Source organism: Myxine glutinosa, chromosome 4 (genome assembly GCF_964187855.1).
Source record: "Myxine glutinosa chromosome 4, kmMyxGlut1.1, whole genome shotgun sequence".
Lineage (NCBI taxonomy): Eukaryota > Metazoa > Chordata > Myxini > Myxiniformes > Myxinidae > Myxine > Myxine glutinosa.
The window spans coordinates 130,088,181-130,105,162 of NC_136264.1; the positions used below are offsets into that span (position 1 = coordinate 130,088,181).

Below are 16,982 nucleotides of genomic sequence, written 5' to 3' on the forward strand. Positions count from 1 at the left end.
GTTTTTCGCATGCCACTGTTTGATTTTCTTTGTGCTTGTTGCGCCTTGTCTTCCTCCCCACCCCAGGACCATTTGGAGGCCGACCCATGCAGCATCTTGCTGCCAATTCATCTTGTACTTATGGACCACAAGCCTTGTGGCCCCGCACCTCTGCTGTGGCAGCTCTTGGCTGCTTTATCATTCAGGCCAACCTTCTGACCACCTGTTTGGTGGCATTCGGGCCAACCTTCGGACCACCTGTTGGGTGGCACTGGTGCACACACACACATGGATCACGTGTCAAGTGGCACTGACGCCACGCATTTGGACCACGTGTCGAGTGGCCCTGCTCTGGAATAAAGAATGATCCATGTGTGCAAATTGAGAAGATTTAGATGGCCCTGATGTTCAAATCGCCTGTATGCCGGTCAGGGCCAGCTGGTTTTTGTTAGCCCGCACACAAGACAAGAAGATGATAACAAGCAGCAAGTGCCTTCATTTCCTTCCTCCATTTCTTTCCTCAAGTGCAGGTCCTGGGTTGTAGTGTGTAAATAAAGGTTAAGTTCTGTGCATGTAAATATCAGAATGTTGCCCACCGGCTATGTGTTTACTTTAAAAATTCCGGAAATGCGCGAACAGTTGTGGGTGTGAGTCTGATAGATTAGCTGCTCAATGCATTAGGAGGGACATATCTAGTGTAAAAAATGTCGCACACATGGGTTAGAGTAAATGTTAGGGGGATTACATCTATGTGTCACACTAATGGTAAAAGAAAAATTGAATGCCAGACTCTACCGGTCGTTGCAACTGAGGTCGACTCAGGACGAGTCTGGTCGGAGAGGGGGGTCGTGTTGTGGTTTTGTAAATAAAGGCAACCCCCCCCCTCCCCCCCCTCCCCCACCATAGTTAGTTACCCACAACATGTAGCCTCACTTAGTTAGTTATTTCTTATTAAATGTGAAGTACAGTCTCCTTCCCAGTGTTAGTATGCGTTGAGGCAGGTAGAGTAATGGTAGGCCTCGTTGCAGCCTGAAGTGCTGTGTCATGGGCCTAGGACAAGTCTTGCAGGCCCGAAGGAGGAGCTGGAGGGCGTGGCCAGTAAGCAGCGAACAGCCAATGGGAGCTATAGGGAGTGTCAATAAGTTACAGCCAATGGAGGCTGAAGGGAGTGGCCGAGGGTGACCAATAAGGGGCTGTCACGACACGTGACCCCAGGCAGCCAATGGAGGCCCGTGGAACATTCGAGGGGGGTTCCAGGGGGGCTATAAAACCCGGCCCGGACCTCCGTTCGCTCTCTCTCTGACCCGGGACTCTGGACGCTCTCTCTGCCTGGACTCCCTGAATATACGCGCGCTTTTGCCTCGCTGACCTTGAGATACGCTCCTTGGATTCCTGCTACGTGCACATCCGCGATCAACGCCCCTGCCGCGAACATCCCCGGCTGTAGTGTCCGGCGGTTGGAGCGATCCTTGGGGGTATCTGCCAAACGAGCCCGCCCGGGCAAACTGCATGAGCGACCGTACATTGGGCGCATTCCCCTCTTCCTCCCCTTCCCCGAACGGGTCTGAGGGCCCTTGTCTGGGAACGTAAGTAAGGCCGTTAAGATTCTTCGCTGTGTCCCTTTTCTGTGAATACTGTGCATTTGTGAATAAATCCTGTGGTTCGTTTCCAACCTGGCCGTCATCGTCCTTTCACCATTGGCCTAGCATTGCACGAATTAAAACCACTCGATCGGGTTCAATAGTGTTAACGGCATGAGTTACGCGACGCACAACCACTCGGGCGTTAAATACCAGCGCGACTCGTGCGAGGTTCTGTCCCCGTTCTCGCGGCTGCGTGTGTTGAAGGTACTCGGATGGTGACCGTTAACCCTTCCGCGCGTTAGCTGCGGGCTCGGCGGCTGGAATTGCTTAGCAATCCGTCCTCCACGAGTGTAGTGTGGGTGGCGGCCTCGTGGAATCGAAGCTCAAGGGGGAGCAGGGCTTAATCCCCCCTCAGTACGTCGACGGGCTCGAGATCCGCAACAATATATACACAGTATAATGCCCTCCATAAGTATTGGGATAGTGAAGCCAAATTTGTTATTATTGCTATATACTCAAGAAATCTGGATTTGAGATCAGAAGATGAATATGAGGCATATATGTTTTATTATTGTAGAATAGCATTTTTATGTTTACTTGTTCTCGTTCTCGTTCTCTTTCTCTTTCTCTTTCTCTTTCTCTTTCTCTTTCTCTTTCTCTCTCTCTCTCTCTCTCTCTCTCTCTCTCTCTCTCTCTCCCGCTATGCTGTTTCCTTACTTGGCCATCCCTCCCATGTCAAATATCCTCATTCTGCATCCCACCTTACGCCCCCCTCCCCCACTCTGTTCCTTCATCCAAATTAGCTCTTTTCTACCCATCCTGTGTAGATAATAAATATATTCCCCTCTGTAAATTACCTGATGGTATTAACATTTCGATAAAGTTAAGTCCAGTAAAAAAATGACATCACTGCTGGAAACCCTAATCCCAACACCTAAAACCAGAGAGGAAAAACTGCCCTCTCTTCGAGTCAAATTTTCCTTCAAGACATGTTTTTTTAAACACAAATAAAAACGGCAAAAAATAAAAGATAAAAATGAGAAAGAGACTGAGACTATGTCACCATCGACCGCTTAATACGAACGGACGCAAACATAACCTAAAGGAAAAAACAAAACAAAGGTTAAAACCTCTCAACAGCACTTCATCACTCATGATGGCAATGCATAATAATTTCACTCAAATTTCCAATTACGAGTATTTTGTAAAACTAGACATTGAATATCAATGATGCAATAGCAAATCAAATGGGTTCCCAAAGTGCAAGTCCCTGAAGGGGAAAAATGTAATCCATCAGTATCTAAATTGCAATACGATAGGATAGGCAATGAGGGCCGGCAGGATGGCCTAAAGTCTCGGCCATCCTGCCAGGCATTCCCTAGAGGTGTGCACACTAACCTCTAAGCTGTCTAGCCTAGGTTTGAATCTCGGCCCAGCTATAAACTGTCATCCCAGAACGTCACAGGCTGGTAAACTGGGTATCCCGTCTGCTGGCATTAGTTGGTGGACGTTAAAGACCCCACGGTGTCCTTCGTGAATTGTACAGTAGCTATCGCCAGAACGCTGAGCAAATTCCATATTCCTGCCCTAACTACTGCTGGGAAAGCAATGGCAGATTATTGTTAAATGGCAGAAAGTCAAACCCAGTGCAACCATTGCTAAGAAAATGCTTCGGCAGCACCCATGCTCTGGAACAGAGTACGGTGCATCGGAATCAGAACAGGCAATGAATGTATCCCTGAGTGGAGGTGGATTTCCGACACCGCAAGGGTTAATATCTCACAGTGCATTCAAATAGGATACAGCATGGCGTGAGCAAAAGGTCACTGTTTAAAACGTCACTACATAATTCCTCTTCACTTTAACTACAACTTCGGCCCGGACGGCATGCTGTTAAACAGAGTGCTCCACAGCCCCATTTCCCACATGGCAAAGCCAATTTTATACGGAAAAGAGTTCCAGTTATTGGTTAAATAATCTCAACCATGATGCTCATGAATCGTGGATTTAATTACCGACGAAGAACGAATCTTGGTTACAGTGACCCCATGCAATTAAAGAGTGACATTTCGTCCAGGAATAAAGACCACAGCACACTGAAGCCATATGCTTTCCTTGTCCGTCTACGCCAAATGCACCCAGCTGTTAATTGTTCCATTCAGCTACTCCAAAATCACATTGCTCCAATTTGTCCAAAATCCTATGATTAAATTATTCTTACATTTCAGCAGACGGTATGTTAAATGGAAACTGGGATCCATTTTTGTTGGGAATATTATTACATTTCACATCTGTGAATCAATGGAAAAAATCGGTTTTCTTATCCAATCAGTTACCACCCCTGTTAAAATAAATGGAAATATACACTGAAGCCACCAGAATATGGCAAGGAATAACATGATCGCCTCATCGAATGTTAATAAATATGAAAGTATATTTCTCCATTAAAAGTTTTTAGATGTTCATTGGTTAGTTACACAAAAGTCTGTTTTAAACTATGATATACAAGGATATACAGAGACAATTAAACACAGGAGGCCATTTGTTCCAACATGCTTGTGCTTTATCCATTCCCCATGAACTGAATTTACCGATTTTCTTTACACGAATCATATACTTACCATTAACATTCTCCAATTCAATGTACACGTTACTTAGAGGAATAAAAACACTAACTTTCATAGTCCAACTTAACCTCGAAGCAGGAAGTTTCATGGGCCATTGTCACACAATGGCTTACTCTTCAAGAGCTACCTTTTGATCTTTAACTTCACCAACCTCAACGCACATGGCATGGCCAGATATTTATGTCCCCATCGGAATATGTGGTGCTCAAAGATTCAGCACCACTAGCAGGCACCAGCAAGGATTCAACTCCGCAGAAGAAGAAATCCTACCTATTCTCACGTACAGGAAGCTCTGTGTGTCTAAACCGTGCTTTGCAATGCCGGGGCCTCAATAATTCCAGCCCGACAGGTTGTGCGTCACACAATCAAGGTGAAGCTGCCAGGGCATTCCCCGTTCAATGTCATCACATGCTTTGTGCTTCTTTGCTGAGAACATAACATGGCGGGCTTGTAAAAGATAGTGGCCTAGTGGAGAGAAGAGTTCAGAAAATTCCTGGCAGTTTGCGTCGACGTGCAAACCCAGCCAGAACTGGATTCATTCAAGAGAGTGGAGAAAATTTATGTTAAAATCGCACAAGAGTTTGTTTCATAGACGTTTTTAAAAATTATGCGAAACAGCATTGTACTTTTTTCTTGCTGTTTATTTCAATTAATTGTCCATTGATGGTACGATCACCAACAAACGGATTTATAGATGTCAGATTTATCTCGAATAGCTTTTGACTTATTTTATTCAAATGTAAAAAAAACAAGAAGACATCATGCAGAGCACGAGACGTGCAAAATCCACCCATCCCTCCAACAAAATTTGCCATGGATACATCAAATTGTTTATTTCAATAAGATTAGAATTGACGATCTTAATCAAAGCTCTGGTCAATCGGATTAAAATTGATGATTTTTTAGATGAAAACTGATGATATTAGAAGTATGTCCTTGAGTTGACCTTTGACCTTTTAACCTCAAAAATAGTTGGGTTCCCCATTCAGTGATACACTATGTAATTGCTGTTTAATTTTCAAGTTGATAGAATGAAAATCTATGATTTTTTGAGATGAAAATTTATGATTTTAGAAGTTTGACCTAGAGTTGACCTTTGACCTTTTGACCTTAAAATAGATGGTTTCCCAATTCAGTGATGCACTCTGCTGTTGTATTTTCAAGTCAATTGGATGAAAATTGATGTTTTTTTTTTTTTTTTTTTTTTTGGTATACAAGATCGAGGCTCGTGAAAGAGCGAAAATTAATCACACAGAAAGACAAACAGACACATAAAACAAATAACATCGGGAGCGGTAGACAAGATGGGGAGAGAGGGGGAAGGACACAAACACAACATTTGAGAGCAGGGACCGAGAGACATGGAGACATCGAGAGATCTGTGGGAGGGAGAGGGCTTTGGGGGGGAGGCATGTGAAGGGGGGAGGCATGTGAAGGGGGGGAGGCATGTTAAGGGGGGGGGGGGGGGGGGTGGGAGAGGTATAAACATATGGACACTGCCAGGATTTCCAGGAAATAAGTTGGAATTTCAAACAAGGTGGATCTGGGGTGAATTAGTGGGGGTAGAAAAGATCAAGGTTATGGATGGGGGAAGATAAGAGATGGTGGTGAACAGCTGTTTTAAAGACCTGGAGGGAGGAGAGGGATTGAAGGGAGTGTGGGAGTTTGTTCCACAGGCGGGAGAAAAGAGGAATGAAAGAGTGAAGGTGAGCAGAGAGCCGAGATTTCGGCAGTTTAACCATCAGAGGGTTGCTGGCAGATCTTGTGCGACCTGTAGGAATATTTGGGGGACAGAGCACGGAGAGAGCTGGGGGAGCAAGGCCGGAGAGGAGTCGGTAGAAGACAGAAAGACCACCTACCTGCCTGCGGTGAGTGAGTGAAAGGCCCTCAGAGATAGCTTCATCGCGGGAGATTCCAATGATTTTGAAAGCTTTGGATTCAACAGCGTGAAGCCGAGCCAGGTGTGAGGCAGGAGCACCAGCCCATAGGGGAGAACAGTATTCCATTGAGCTGCGGATGAAAGCCTTGTATGTGGTGAGGAGCTCAGGTGTGCCGAGGAAGGACTTCGCACGACGGAGGATGCCCAGTCGGCGACTGGCTTTGGAGGCCAGCTTGGAAATGTGGTTTTCCCAAGAAAGATCATGGCAGATAGTGAGACCCAAAAGCTTGAGTGACAGAACTTCTTGGAGAGGATTGTTGAGAAAGTAGATGGGAGGGTTGTCCAGTCGATCTTTTCGGAGAGACATAGTAAGAGAGTGAGATTTGGCAGGATTGAAAGACATGTTCCACTTGTTTGACCAGTCTGTGATTTTGTCCAGGTCTTCAGAGAGTGAGGAGGCTGCAGACTGCCTATCTGAGGGAAGAGGAATGGAGCGGCAGAGAGTGGAGTCATCAGCAAAGAGATAGAGAGGATTTTCCAGAGAGTCAGAGAGATCATTGATAAAGACCAGAAAAAGCACAGGGCCCAGCACACTTCCTTGGGGAATTTCAGATGATGGAAATTTTCAGATGGAAATTGATGATTTTAGAAGTTTGGCCTAGAGTTGACCTTTGACCTTTTGACCTCGAAATAGTTGCTGTCCCAATTCAGTGATGCACTATGTAATTGCTGTTTAATTATCAAGTTAATCGGATGAAAAGTGACGATTTTTCAGATGAAAATGGATTTTTTAAGGTTGACATTGAGTTGACCTTTGACCTTTTGATCTTAAAAAATAGTTGTTTTCCCAATTCAATGAGGCACTATGCATTTGCTGTTTAATCTCCAGGTCAATCGGATGAAAAGTGATGATTTTTCAGATGAAAATTGATGATTTTGGAGGTTTAACCTTGAGTTGACCTTTGACCTCAAAAATAGTCGGTTTCCCAATTTTTGGACCCAACATGCAAATGCTGTTCAATTTTCAAGTCAATTGGATGAAAAATGACAATTTTAGAAATTTAACCTCAAGATGACCTTTGACCTTTGACCTCAAAATAAATGGGCTTCTTCCTTATTACGAACTCTACCATATGGTGAAGTTTTGTGAAGATCAGTTTAAATTTGTGACCTGTAGCTGATTGACAGACAAACAGAGAGACAAACAGACAGACCGACAGAATAACGTGCAAGACCAACCAATATGCTTTAAAAATCCTCAATTTTGCAAATAACAACAAATTAACGAAATGAACTTGAAGCATATACTTACTACGGAAGCGTCTATGTGGGGTGTGGGTGAGGGGAGTGGGGGGGGGAAGTGTGGGGGGTCATGTTCTTATCCTTATGATTGCCAATTATTATTACTGTTCTTATTTTGTAATAATCTTAATATCATTATGCCATTATCATTATTACATTGGTTATTGGTAGCAGACTTTGAAAAACAAACTTTTGTTTTTAAAACTTTGACAAACTTTGTAAAACAAACCAACAAAAAACAAAAACAAACAAACAGACAAACCAACCGATCAACATACTTGCCGGAATCTTTTCCGGCAAGTAACAAATAGACAAGGGTGAAAACATAACCTCCATCCACCTTTGGTGACGGAGGTAAAAAGATGCAAAAACTGATCCTCTCAATTATAGACCTGTCAGCTTACTTCCAATCATCAGCAAGTTCATGAAATCCATCATTGCAGTTGACATGATACAGGCTGGCATGCCTTTGATACAGGCTGGCATCCTGCCTTGCTCTCCAAACTCTCTGCCAATGGCATCCAAGGCCAACTCCACATAAGGGTTACTGAATATCTCTATTCTCGTAGGCAACATTTAGCTCTCAACGGAATCCTTTCATCGCTCCCTATGAAGGCTGGAGTGCCCTAAGGCAGTGTTCTGAGTCCAGTCCTATTCCTGATCTTCATAAATGATCTCTCTAACTCTCTGGAAAATCCCCTTTATTTATTTGTTGATGACTCCACCCTTTGCTGTGACATTCCTCATCGTTCAGACAGGAAGTCCGCAGCCTCTTTCCTCTCTTCTGACCTTGAGGAAAAAAAACCACGAGCTGGTCAAACACTTGGAATATGTCTTTCAATCCAGACAGATCTCACTCTCATTCTCACTCTGTCTCTGTCTCTCCGAAAGGGCAGTCTGGCAACTCCCCACCCCCTTCCCACCTACTTTCTTAACAATCTTCCTGAGGAAGTCCAGTCATTCAAACTCCTGGGTCTCACTATCAGCCATGACCTTTCTTGGGTAAACTACATTTCAAAGTTGGTCTCTAAAGCCAGCTGTGTCCCAAGGGGATTACTTCGTACAATGGAGGATGCCCAGCTCTCATCTGGACTGGGCATCCTCCATCATACAAAGTCCTTCCTTGGCACATCTAAACTTATATTTACCAAAGCCTTTATCCACAACTCCTCGATGACCATAGCTTCCCTCTAGGATGACTACACTCACATCTTTCTCAGCTTGACACAATGGAAGACACGTTCTTCAGGATTATTGGAATCTCCCGCAATGAAGCTGAGTCTATGAGCCTATCACCTTCTCCAACGCAGGCACTGCTCTCTTTCCATTCTTCTCCCCCCCCAAGGTTTCTACAACCAGGGGGTTTCTACAACCAGTCTTCACCTCCACTCATTCATTCCTCTTTATTGTCACCTGTGGAACCAACTTGCCCATTCTCTTCAATCTCATTCTTCCCTCCAGGTCTTCAAAACAGCTGTTCATCACCATCTCAGATCATCCCCGATCGAAAACTATGATCTTTTCTACCCTCATTAACCCACCCCACCCCAATCCTTCCTCCATCCAAATTTCTAGTTTTCCCTCCTTGGAGTAGCCTTATGTATCAATCTTGTCCATCCCAGACATCATCTTGTCCGCCCCATGCATCACTATGCAGCACCCCCAAGGTGCTGCATAGAGAGCTTGCAACAAACTTTCAAGAATATCGAAGTTGACACTCTCTCAGTGTATCAAGGAATGGCTGTTCATGGCAACAGTTGTGGCCATTCTGCTTTATGGAAGTGAAGCATGGACCTTCACTGTGACCCACGAGAAGTGATTTGATGGATGCTATACTTGACATCTTCGCTCACCTTCAATGTCCATTGGTCTGAACATGGGACAAATAAAGAGCTCTATGGTTCTCGTCCAAGGTTGTCGGTTAAAATTAGAAGACATCTCAGGATTGTTGGGCACAGCTACCAGTCCAAAATCGAACCTGTTTCCGATTTTATATTCTGGACACCTAAACATGGAAGGCCGAAGCAGGGCAGACCAGCTCTCAATTACATCAACATGTTGAAGAAGGATATAGACACAGAGGAATTGCACACAGCAATGTTTGATCAAGAGGACTAGAAGCTAAGGTTCAACGTCCTCTGAGTTTGGCCAAAAAAATCAACTTAAGAAGAAGTCTGGGATACATTCCGGACATGGCTATACTGTACACAAAACGTCATCCTGTGCGGCCTCTCTTGAAAGGAATATGTAGCAGGGTGTCTCATGTGCTAGTATTGATTTTAGTGCTAACAATCTCAAATTATACATTTCCGCCTTGATCTATGGGATTCTCTGCATGCTAAGCCATGCCCTTGGAAATGGTGCATTCCCACATGCAGGTGCTTCATATACTGTAGATGAATGAAAGTAAGTGAAGATCCAAGATCTCTTGAACCAACACACTGGGAATGATTTTTTTTTAATGGGAAGGTAATTGTGGTGTAAGAAATGTAGGAAATGTAGATCAGAAAATGGTTGGATCAGCAGTAAGTCATGGAAAGGCTCAATGAGTGCAGTTGTAAAAGTAATGCCTTGAGTAGAACACAAATTATGCATTACAAGTACCAGCATACACAAGACGCTCCATTTACCTACCCCCCAAAAATCACCATCGATGTCCGATGTCTTTAAAATCCTTCTTGGGAATCCAACTTTGATGCTCATGTTTTGGAGCTGATGGGTTAAAAATGAAAACACAGGCAAACACGTTTTAGGAAGCAGCACAAAATCCATCCGAAAGCATAAACAACATGAAAGTAACACAAACACAAGTGATTGATTCCTTCTTAGTACCACCTGCCAGCACTTCCTTCTATCGAGTATCCATTTCACTTTGACTTCCCACGTACTCTGGTCATATTCTCACGCTCTGGCGCTTTGTTGAGCTTCTTGCAATTAAAAAATTTACACTGACTCTATTTTCATTGTGTAAATAGAACGAAGGACTTCTGTTGAAGGTTACAGGTGCAAGCCGCTACACCCGAGTCCTGCTACTCCATTAGGCTAGAGATTGTATAGCAATAAAGATCACGACTGTCAGAGAGCTGGGACAAAAAAAGTGATGAACAGCGTGTAGTGGTTTCAAAAAGGTGCACATAATCATCACTGGAGCAACTCTTAAAATAATCTCATACCAGCAAGCAAAGATTCTCATTGGAAATCTCAGCCAGAGGCGAGATGATCAGTTGATGTGTGCCGCACAGCAGGGTCTTATGCCAACAATCCCATCTGCTGACAAGTGTGCTGAAATATGCACCTTCTACCCTTAGCATAAACCATTTCAAATTTCCTTGAAATTCCTACGGCTTGCCTTCAATAAATCTGACACTTGTTTGGCACTGGTTCGCAAAAAAGGAGTACCGTTGTCAATGGAGTGAGATGCCATGGATATTACTCCAGTCAAAAAATTGCAGATGAAACAGGTTGGTGAGCATCACTGCCAGAATATGCTTGCTTTGCTGCATCACTACTGCAAGAGTTTTACCCAAACAGAAGTTATGATTGGATTTGACTTTACCCGAGATCAAAGCCATGTTTTTATCTGCAATCTCGCCCTATCACTGCTCCCCCATCCTCGACTCCTCCTCACACCCCCCTCCTCCTCCCATGCCCTCCGGAAGTTAACTCACTTGCACAGGCAGACCAAAATACAAATGAACATGGGGAATGTGACAAGCATAATCTGAAGCAATATAATTGATAAAAGATCTGAAAAAATAAAAAATAAAACTTCAAATCATCGACATTTAAAAAATGAAAGATTCATTCACAGACTGATGAGTGAAACCTCCTGCGTACTCAAACCTTGGACATTCATTATACCATCGTGAAGTTGTGCCGACATTTGGGAATTTCAAAGTCTCTGCTATGTAGGTCTGTGTAAACGTTCACCCTTGTTGAACCACATTTTTGATCCAATAAAAATGCAGCAATTTAACAAACAACCTCGATGACAACATCAAATAAGGTTTGGTGTGTGGAATAGCCCGATTATTACGGACTCTGATAGGAAAGATTTGTGCAAAATGGTGGCTTTCTACGACTTTGCAAAGCTGAGAAACAAACATAACGTACAACAATTTAGGATGTCACCGTGATGTGCTCCACACCTCAGGGAAGACATTTAAAATCGGAGGGAACATGGCCCTCTATTTGTCCCTGATGAAGACCAATTTGCGGTTCAAACATTGGACTTTCTGCGCCTTTGTATTTTTTGACAAAACCTTGAGTCAGTTGTGCATTTACACTTTCTGCTCTATGGTTCTCATATTTTTATTGAATATGGATTCTCTCATCAACATACTTTACTTTTACAGCTACCTGAAAATTGATCGAATGTTACAAAAGGAGAAAATGGTTTATATCGAGCTGATGTGAAATGAATTCAGTGAACCAAATATCGTACACAAGATGGAGAGCTTTTTGTTAATTTAAATAAATGTGGGCTTAGAGAGGGAAAACTCTCGTCCCACCAATTTACCTCCTCCAACCAGGTGCTAATCCAGGATGAGTAGCGTGGGGAGGGGCACAGGGAGCAAATTTAATTTATAATCAGAATCTGAGTGGGTTGCTCAAAATCAAAAGCACGCCAATTTTGTGTAAGACAAATATAAAATCTCACGAGTTGTCAAAAAGACAAGAACGAATGAGAAATTGATGTTCAGTCTTACAGGTGTGGATCATAATGCAGTGACATGGGAGCTCAAATCTCAGTCCTGATGATAAATGGTCTGACTGCTGCTCCGCAGACAGGTTCTGGCATCAAAAAGGGTGCGCCGTCCAAATGCATCAGAATGACAGGTTTAAAACCTGCCCATTGGTCAGTTACTTCACACACTTCCTGCTGCTAAAGGAATAAGTGAGTAAATGACTCATTTATCAGGTATTTTCTCACCTTATTTTGAATATGACGTCTTGTTGTTGCATTCAAAAAAGTATGCTTGTCCAAGTGTGTATAAATGGAAGAATTGATCTCACGGACAATTGATTCAGCCTGATGATTGATAGGAAGAGAAAGGAAAGGGCAGGAAAAGATAAGTTGTGTTTTTCTTTACTTTTCTGTTCATTATTCAATGCCAATGGATAAAATCCTTTAATTTCCACATTAAATAAATCATATGAACACATTGGGAACAACTTATGTTGAAATATTTCAAGGCTATATAATTAAATGATGCAATCCAACTTGTAAATTGGGTCCTCAGCATTCCAGATATTTAAAAGCAAAAACAACAAAAAATAATTGGTTTGGTAATTAAAAAGTTGAGTTGGTGAAGTTACATCTGTGCAGACTTAATTTTAACACTGTCATTCAATTTGACGAGTTATGTAGCGAGGGAAGCAGAGACCAGACTATCTACATTTGTATAAGTGATTAAGTGAATAATGAAACAATGTCAGCTCACCCTTATTCGTTACATTAATTTTATGGGGCAGAAAAATTGTTTAAATATTCATTTATCAAAAAACTTCTGGGTGAAGAATAGAAATCAAGTTGAAATCTATTCACTTTTTTTTTTTTTTTTTTTTTTTTTTGTATACAAGATCGAGGCTCGTGAAAGAGCTAACATTAATCACACAAAAAGACAAACCGACACACAAAACACAAAAAACAAGGGGAGCGGCAGACAAGATGGGGAGAGAGGGGGAAGGACACAAAAGAGAGGGGGAAGAGGGGGAAGGACACAAACACAACATTTGAGAGCAGGGACATCGGGAGGACTTGGGGGGAGGTGGGAGAGGAATAAAACATATGAACACTGCAAGGACTCTGGGGTGAATTACCGGGGGTAGAAAAGATCAAGGTTTTCGATGGGGGAAGATAAGAGATGGAGGTGAACAGCTGTTTTAAAGACCTGGAGGGAGGAGTGGGATTGAAGGGAGTGGGGGAGTTTGTTCCAGAGGCGGGAGAAAAGGGGAATGAAAGAGTGAAGGTGAGCAGAGAGCCTAGACTTTGGCAGTTTAACCATAAGAGGGTTGCAGGCAGATCTTGTGCGACCTGAAGGAATATTGGGGGGACAGAGCACAGAGAGAGCTGGGGGAGCAAGGCCAGAGAGGAGTCGGTAGAAGACAGAAAGACCACCAACCTGCCTGCGGTGAGTGAGTGAAAGGCCCTCGGTGTTGACTACATCGCAGGAGATTCCAATGATTCTGAAAGCTTTGGCCTCAACAGCGTGAAGCCGAGCAAGGTGTGAGGCAGGAGCACCAGCCCAGAGGGGGGAACAGTATTCCATTGAGCTGCGGATGAAAGCCTTGTATGTGGTGAGGAGCTCAGGTGTGCCAAGGAAGGACTTCGCACGACGGAGGATGCCCAGTCGGCGACTGGCTTTGGAGGCCAGCTTGGAAATGTGGTTTTCCCAAGAAAGATCATGGCAGATGGTGAGACCCAAAAGCTTGAGCGACAGAACTTCTTGGAGAGGATTGTTGAGAAAGTAGATGGGAGGGTTGTCCAGTCGGTCCTTTCGGAGAGACATTGTAAGAGTGTGAGATTTGTCAGGATTGAAAGACATGTTCCACTTGTTTGACCAGTCTGTGATTTTGTCCAGGTCTGCAGAGAGTGAGGAGGCTGCAGACTGCCGATCTGAGGGATGAGGAATGGAGCGACAGAGAGTAGAGTCGTCAGCAAAGAGATAGAGAGGATTTTCAAGAGAGTCAGAGAGATCATTGATGAAGACCAGAAAAAGCACAGGGCCCAGAACACTACCTTGGGGAACTCCAGCCTGAACAGGAAGAGGAGATGAGAGAAACCCATTCAGGGCCACACGTTGACTACGACCAGAGAGGAAGTCCGCCAGCCATGCGTGGAGATTTCCATGGATACCAAAGGAGGAGAGTTTGGTGAGCAGAGCAGGGTGCCAGACCGTATCGAAGGCACGTGAAATGTCAAGGAAGACAACTCTAATTTCCTTTTTGGCGTTGAGGACCTCCATCCATTGTTGAGAAAGCAGAAGCAGCATGTCCAGAGTAGAGTGACCAGGTCTGAAACCAAATTGATGATCAGAGATCAAGCCATTGGAGAAGAGGAAAGATTTAATATCTGAAGCAATGATGGATTCCATGACTTTGCTGATAATTGGGAGAAGGCTGATTGGTCTGCAGTTGCTGGGATCTGTTTTTGCACCTTTTTTGTGCAAACCGGTGATGTTGGCTGATTTCCAAGCAGATGGCAGATGACCTTGAGCAAAAGAGAGGGTGAAGAGAACAGAAAGAGGGAGTGAAAGAGCAGAAGAACATGATTTTAGGACCCGTGGGCTGATGCCGTCAGGACCAGTTGCAGAATCAGAGTCGAGGGTTGACAGAAACTTTTCCACCTTGTCAGGAGGAAAGGACACAGAGTCCAGGAGCAGCTGGGTACGACTGGGTACGGTGGGTACAGAGAGGGATGGGTTTGGGACACAAGATTTAGAGGCAAACACAGAGTTGAGGCATTCAGCTTTTTCACGTGCGGAGTCAGCCGTTAAGCCGTTTGAGGTGAGGGAGGGGATGGAGGGGGAACAAACACCAGAAACAGATTTGACCAGACGCCACCAGGATTTGGAAGAGGGAGACAGATAAGAGAGTTCGGTCTTGAGAATGGTGAGATATTGTTTCCTGGCTCTCCTGAGGGTGGACACACACTTGTTTCGGGCTTTGTGAAAGGAAATGAGATTTCCTTCCGTTGGATTTGCTTTCCAGGAGACGAAAGCAAGTTGTTTCAGGACAACAGCCTCACCACAAGATTCCGTGTACCATGGATGGGAGGAAGGGTATGACAACTGAAGACGAGATGGTATAAATCTGTGCATGAGAGAGAGCAATTTACTTTGAAAGAATTCCCAGGATGAGTTGATGTCAGAGGCGGTAGAGATGGGAGACCAGTCCAGATGATTGATGGCTGCTTGAAGACCGTGCCAGTTGGCCTGAGTGAAATGCCAGACTCGTCGACGCTGAGGAGGCTCTCTGAGAATGGTCAGAGAGATGTCCACTTTGACAAGCACATGATCAGATGAGCCGATTGGAGCAGAAGAAGAGCAGCAGATATTTTCAGGGAAGTTTGTCATAACCAAATCCAGAAGAGAAGATGCTCCGTTGACTGAGATCCGGGTCGGGAAATTGACAGATTGTGTCAGTCCCAGTGAGTCGCAGAAGTCCTTTGCTGAAGAGCCATGGCTGGTGAGAGAGGTACCCACCCCCAGCCAACTGGCATGGTGACAATTGAAATCACCACATATGAGGAAGAGAGAGTTGGGATGGGTAGATAGAAGTTGGTCCATATTATCAGACAGTGAGATGTAGATGGAGTCATCGCTGTTTGGTGGACGGTACAACACACATATGAACAAAAGGTGGGAGCGAAGGGGAAGCCGTAGCCAAAGGTATTCCTGGGGGTGAGGTGGAGAGAGGGCAGTGGAGGGCGAGTGAGGAAGAGAGTTTTTTTATAAAGATAGCAACCCCACCTCCAGGACGAGGCTCAGGTCTATCATACCGGAGGAGGGAGTAACCTGGGAGAGATACCAAGGCATCAGAGACATCATGAAGGAGGAAAGTTTCTGTTAAGCAGATCACATCTGGTTTGTCAGAAGCAACCTGTATGGAGAGGTCAGTCAAGTTTGAGCGAAGGCCCCGGATGTTTGAGGTCCATACCGTTAATGAAGAGGAAGGGGGAGCATCGGGTCCAGAACAGGGGGGGGGGGGGAGGGGTAGGGTAAGATGTGGAAGAGGAGGAAGAGGTAGGGAGAGCTGTTGAAGGTGTGTCAGAGATTTCAGAGATTTCAGAATAGCTTGGAGAAAGGGAAGAATGGGGCGGACAAAAGGTTTGATGGAGATTGGGTGAGGCACAGTGAGGTGTTATTTGAGGAGGGGGAAGAGCGAGGCAGAAGGTTTGGGGAGATGAAGGTGAAAGTTGGAAGGGGGAAGAAGCAGGGAGGATGCTTTGAGGAGGAGGGGTGAGAGGGGAGTCTAGGAGGGGAGGAGCGAGGGAGAGTCTCGGAGGGGAGGGGTGTGGGGGGAGTTTAGGAGGGAGGGGAGGGAAGGGGCAAGGGGGGAGATTTGAAAGGGATGGGTGATGGGGAGGATTTGGAGGGGAGGGGTGAGATTGGATTTTGAAAAGTGTACGATTCATGGGAAACGAACATTTTTTGCAAAATGAGTGTGAGACCTTCGAGTCAAAAATACGTTTGAGGACACTGGAGGAGGGGTGGAGTTCTGGATAGTTTAGGGAATGTAGAAAGGAGGAACTGTAAGAGATGGTATTATATATATTATTTGGAATGAATAGATTTGGTGAGCAAGACGAAAGCATCCTTTTGTAGGAAAAGAAGAAAAGGGTGTTATAATATATGAGAAAATAGTTGTTCAGGGGAGAGATTATACATTTCTAGCCGCGTGATCGCGAACGAAGAACGAACGAACAAAAAGAACAACAAATAAACGAATAAGACCTGGGAAGGAAAAAAAAATTTTGGGGGTTTTTTTTTTTTGTTTGTGAGTACAGATATTAAACAAGGAGGTACGGGGTGAACGACTGGTACGAAACAGAGAACGAAAATAATTTCAGCGCATTCGACGAATCGCTGAGAGAAAAAACCACAAGGT

At 44.4% G+C, this 16,982-nt stretch overlaps 1 protein-coding gene across 2 annotated transcripts in view; it reads right to left on the reverse strand.

Moving 5' to 3' along the window:
• Positions 1 to 16,982, reverse strand: part of LOC137425204 (endothelin-converting enzyme 2-like) — a 150,956-nt gene that overhangs the window by 54,023 nt on the left and 79,951 nt on the right. For both annotated transcript variants that reach the window (XM_068113386.2, XM_078776402.1), the window contains exons 11-12: positions 12,304 to 12,402; positions 10,005 to 10,082 (exon numbers count right to left, since the gene is read on the reverse strand). In XM_068113386.2, the coding sequence (XP_067969487.2) occupies positions 10,005 to 10,082; positions 12,304 to 12,402 (177 nt within the window). The remainder of the gene's footprint in view (positions 1 to 10,004; positions 10,083 to 12,303; positions 12,403 to 16,982) is intronic.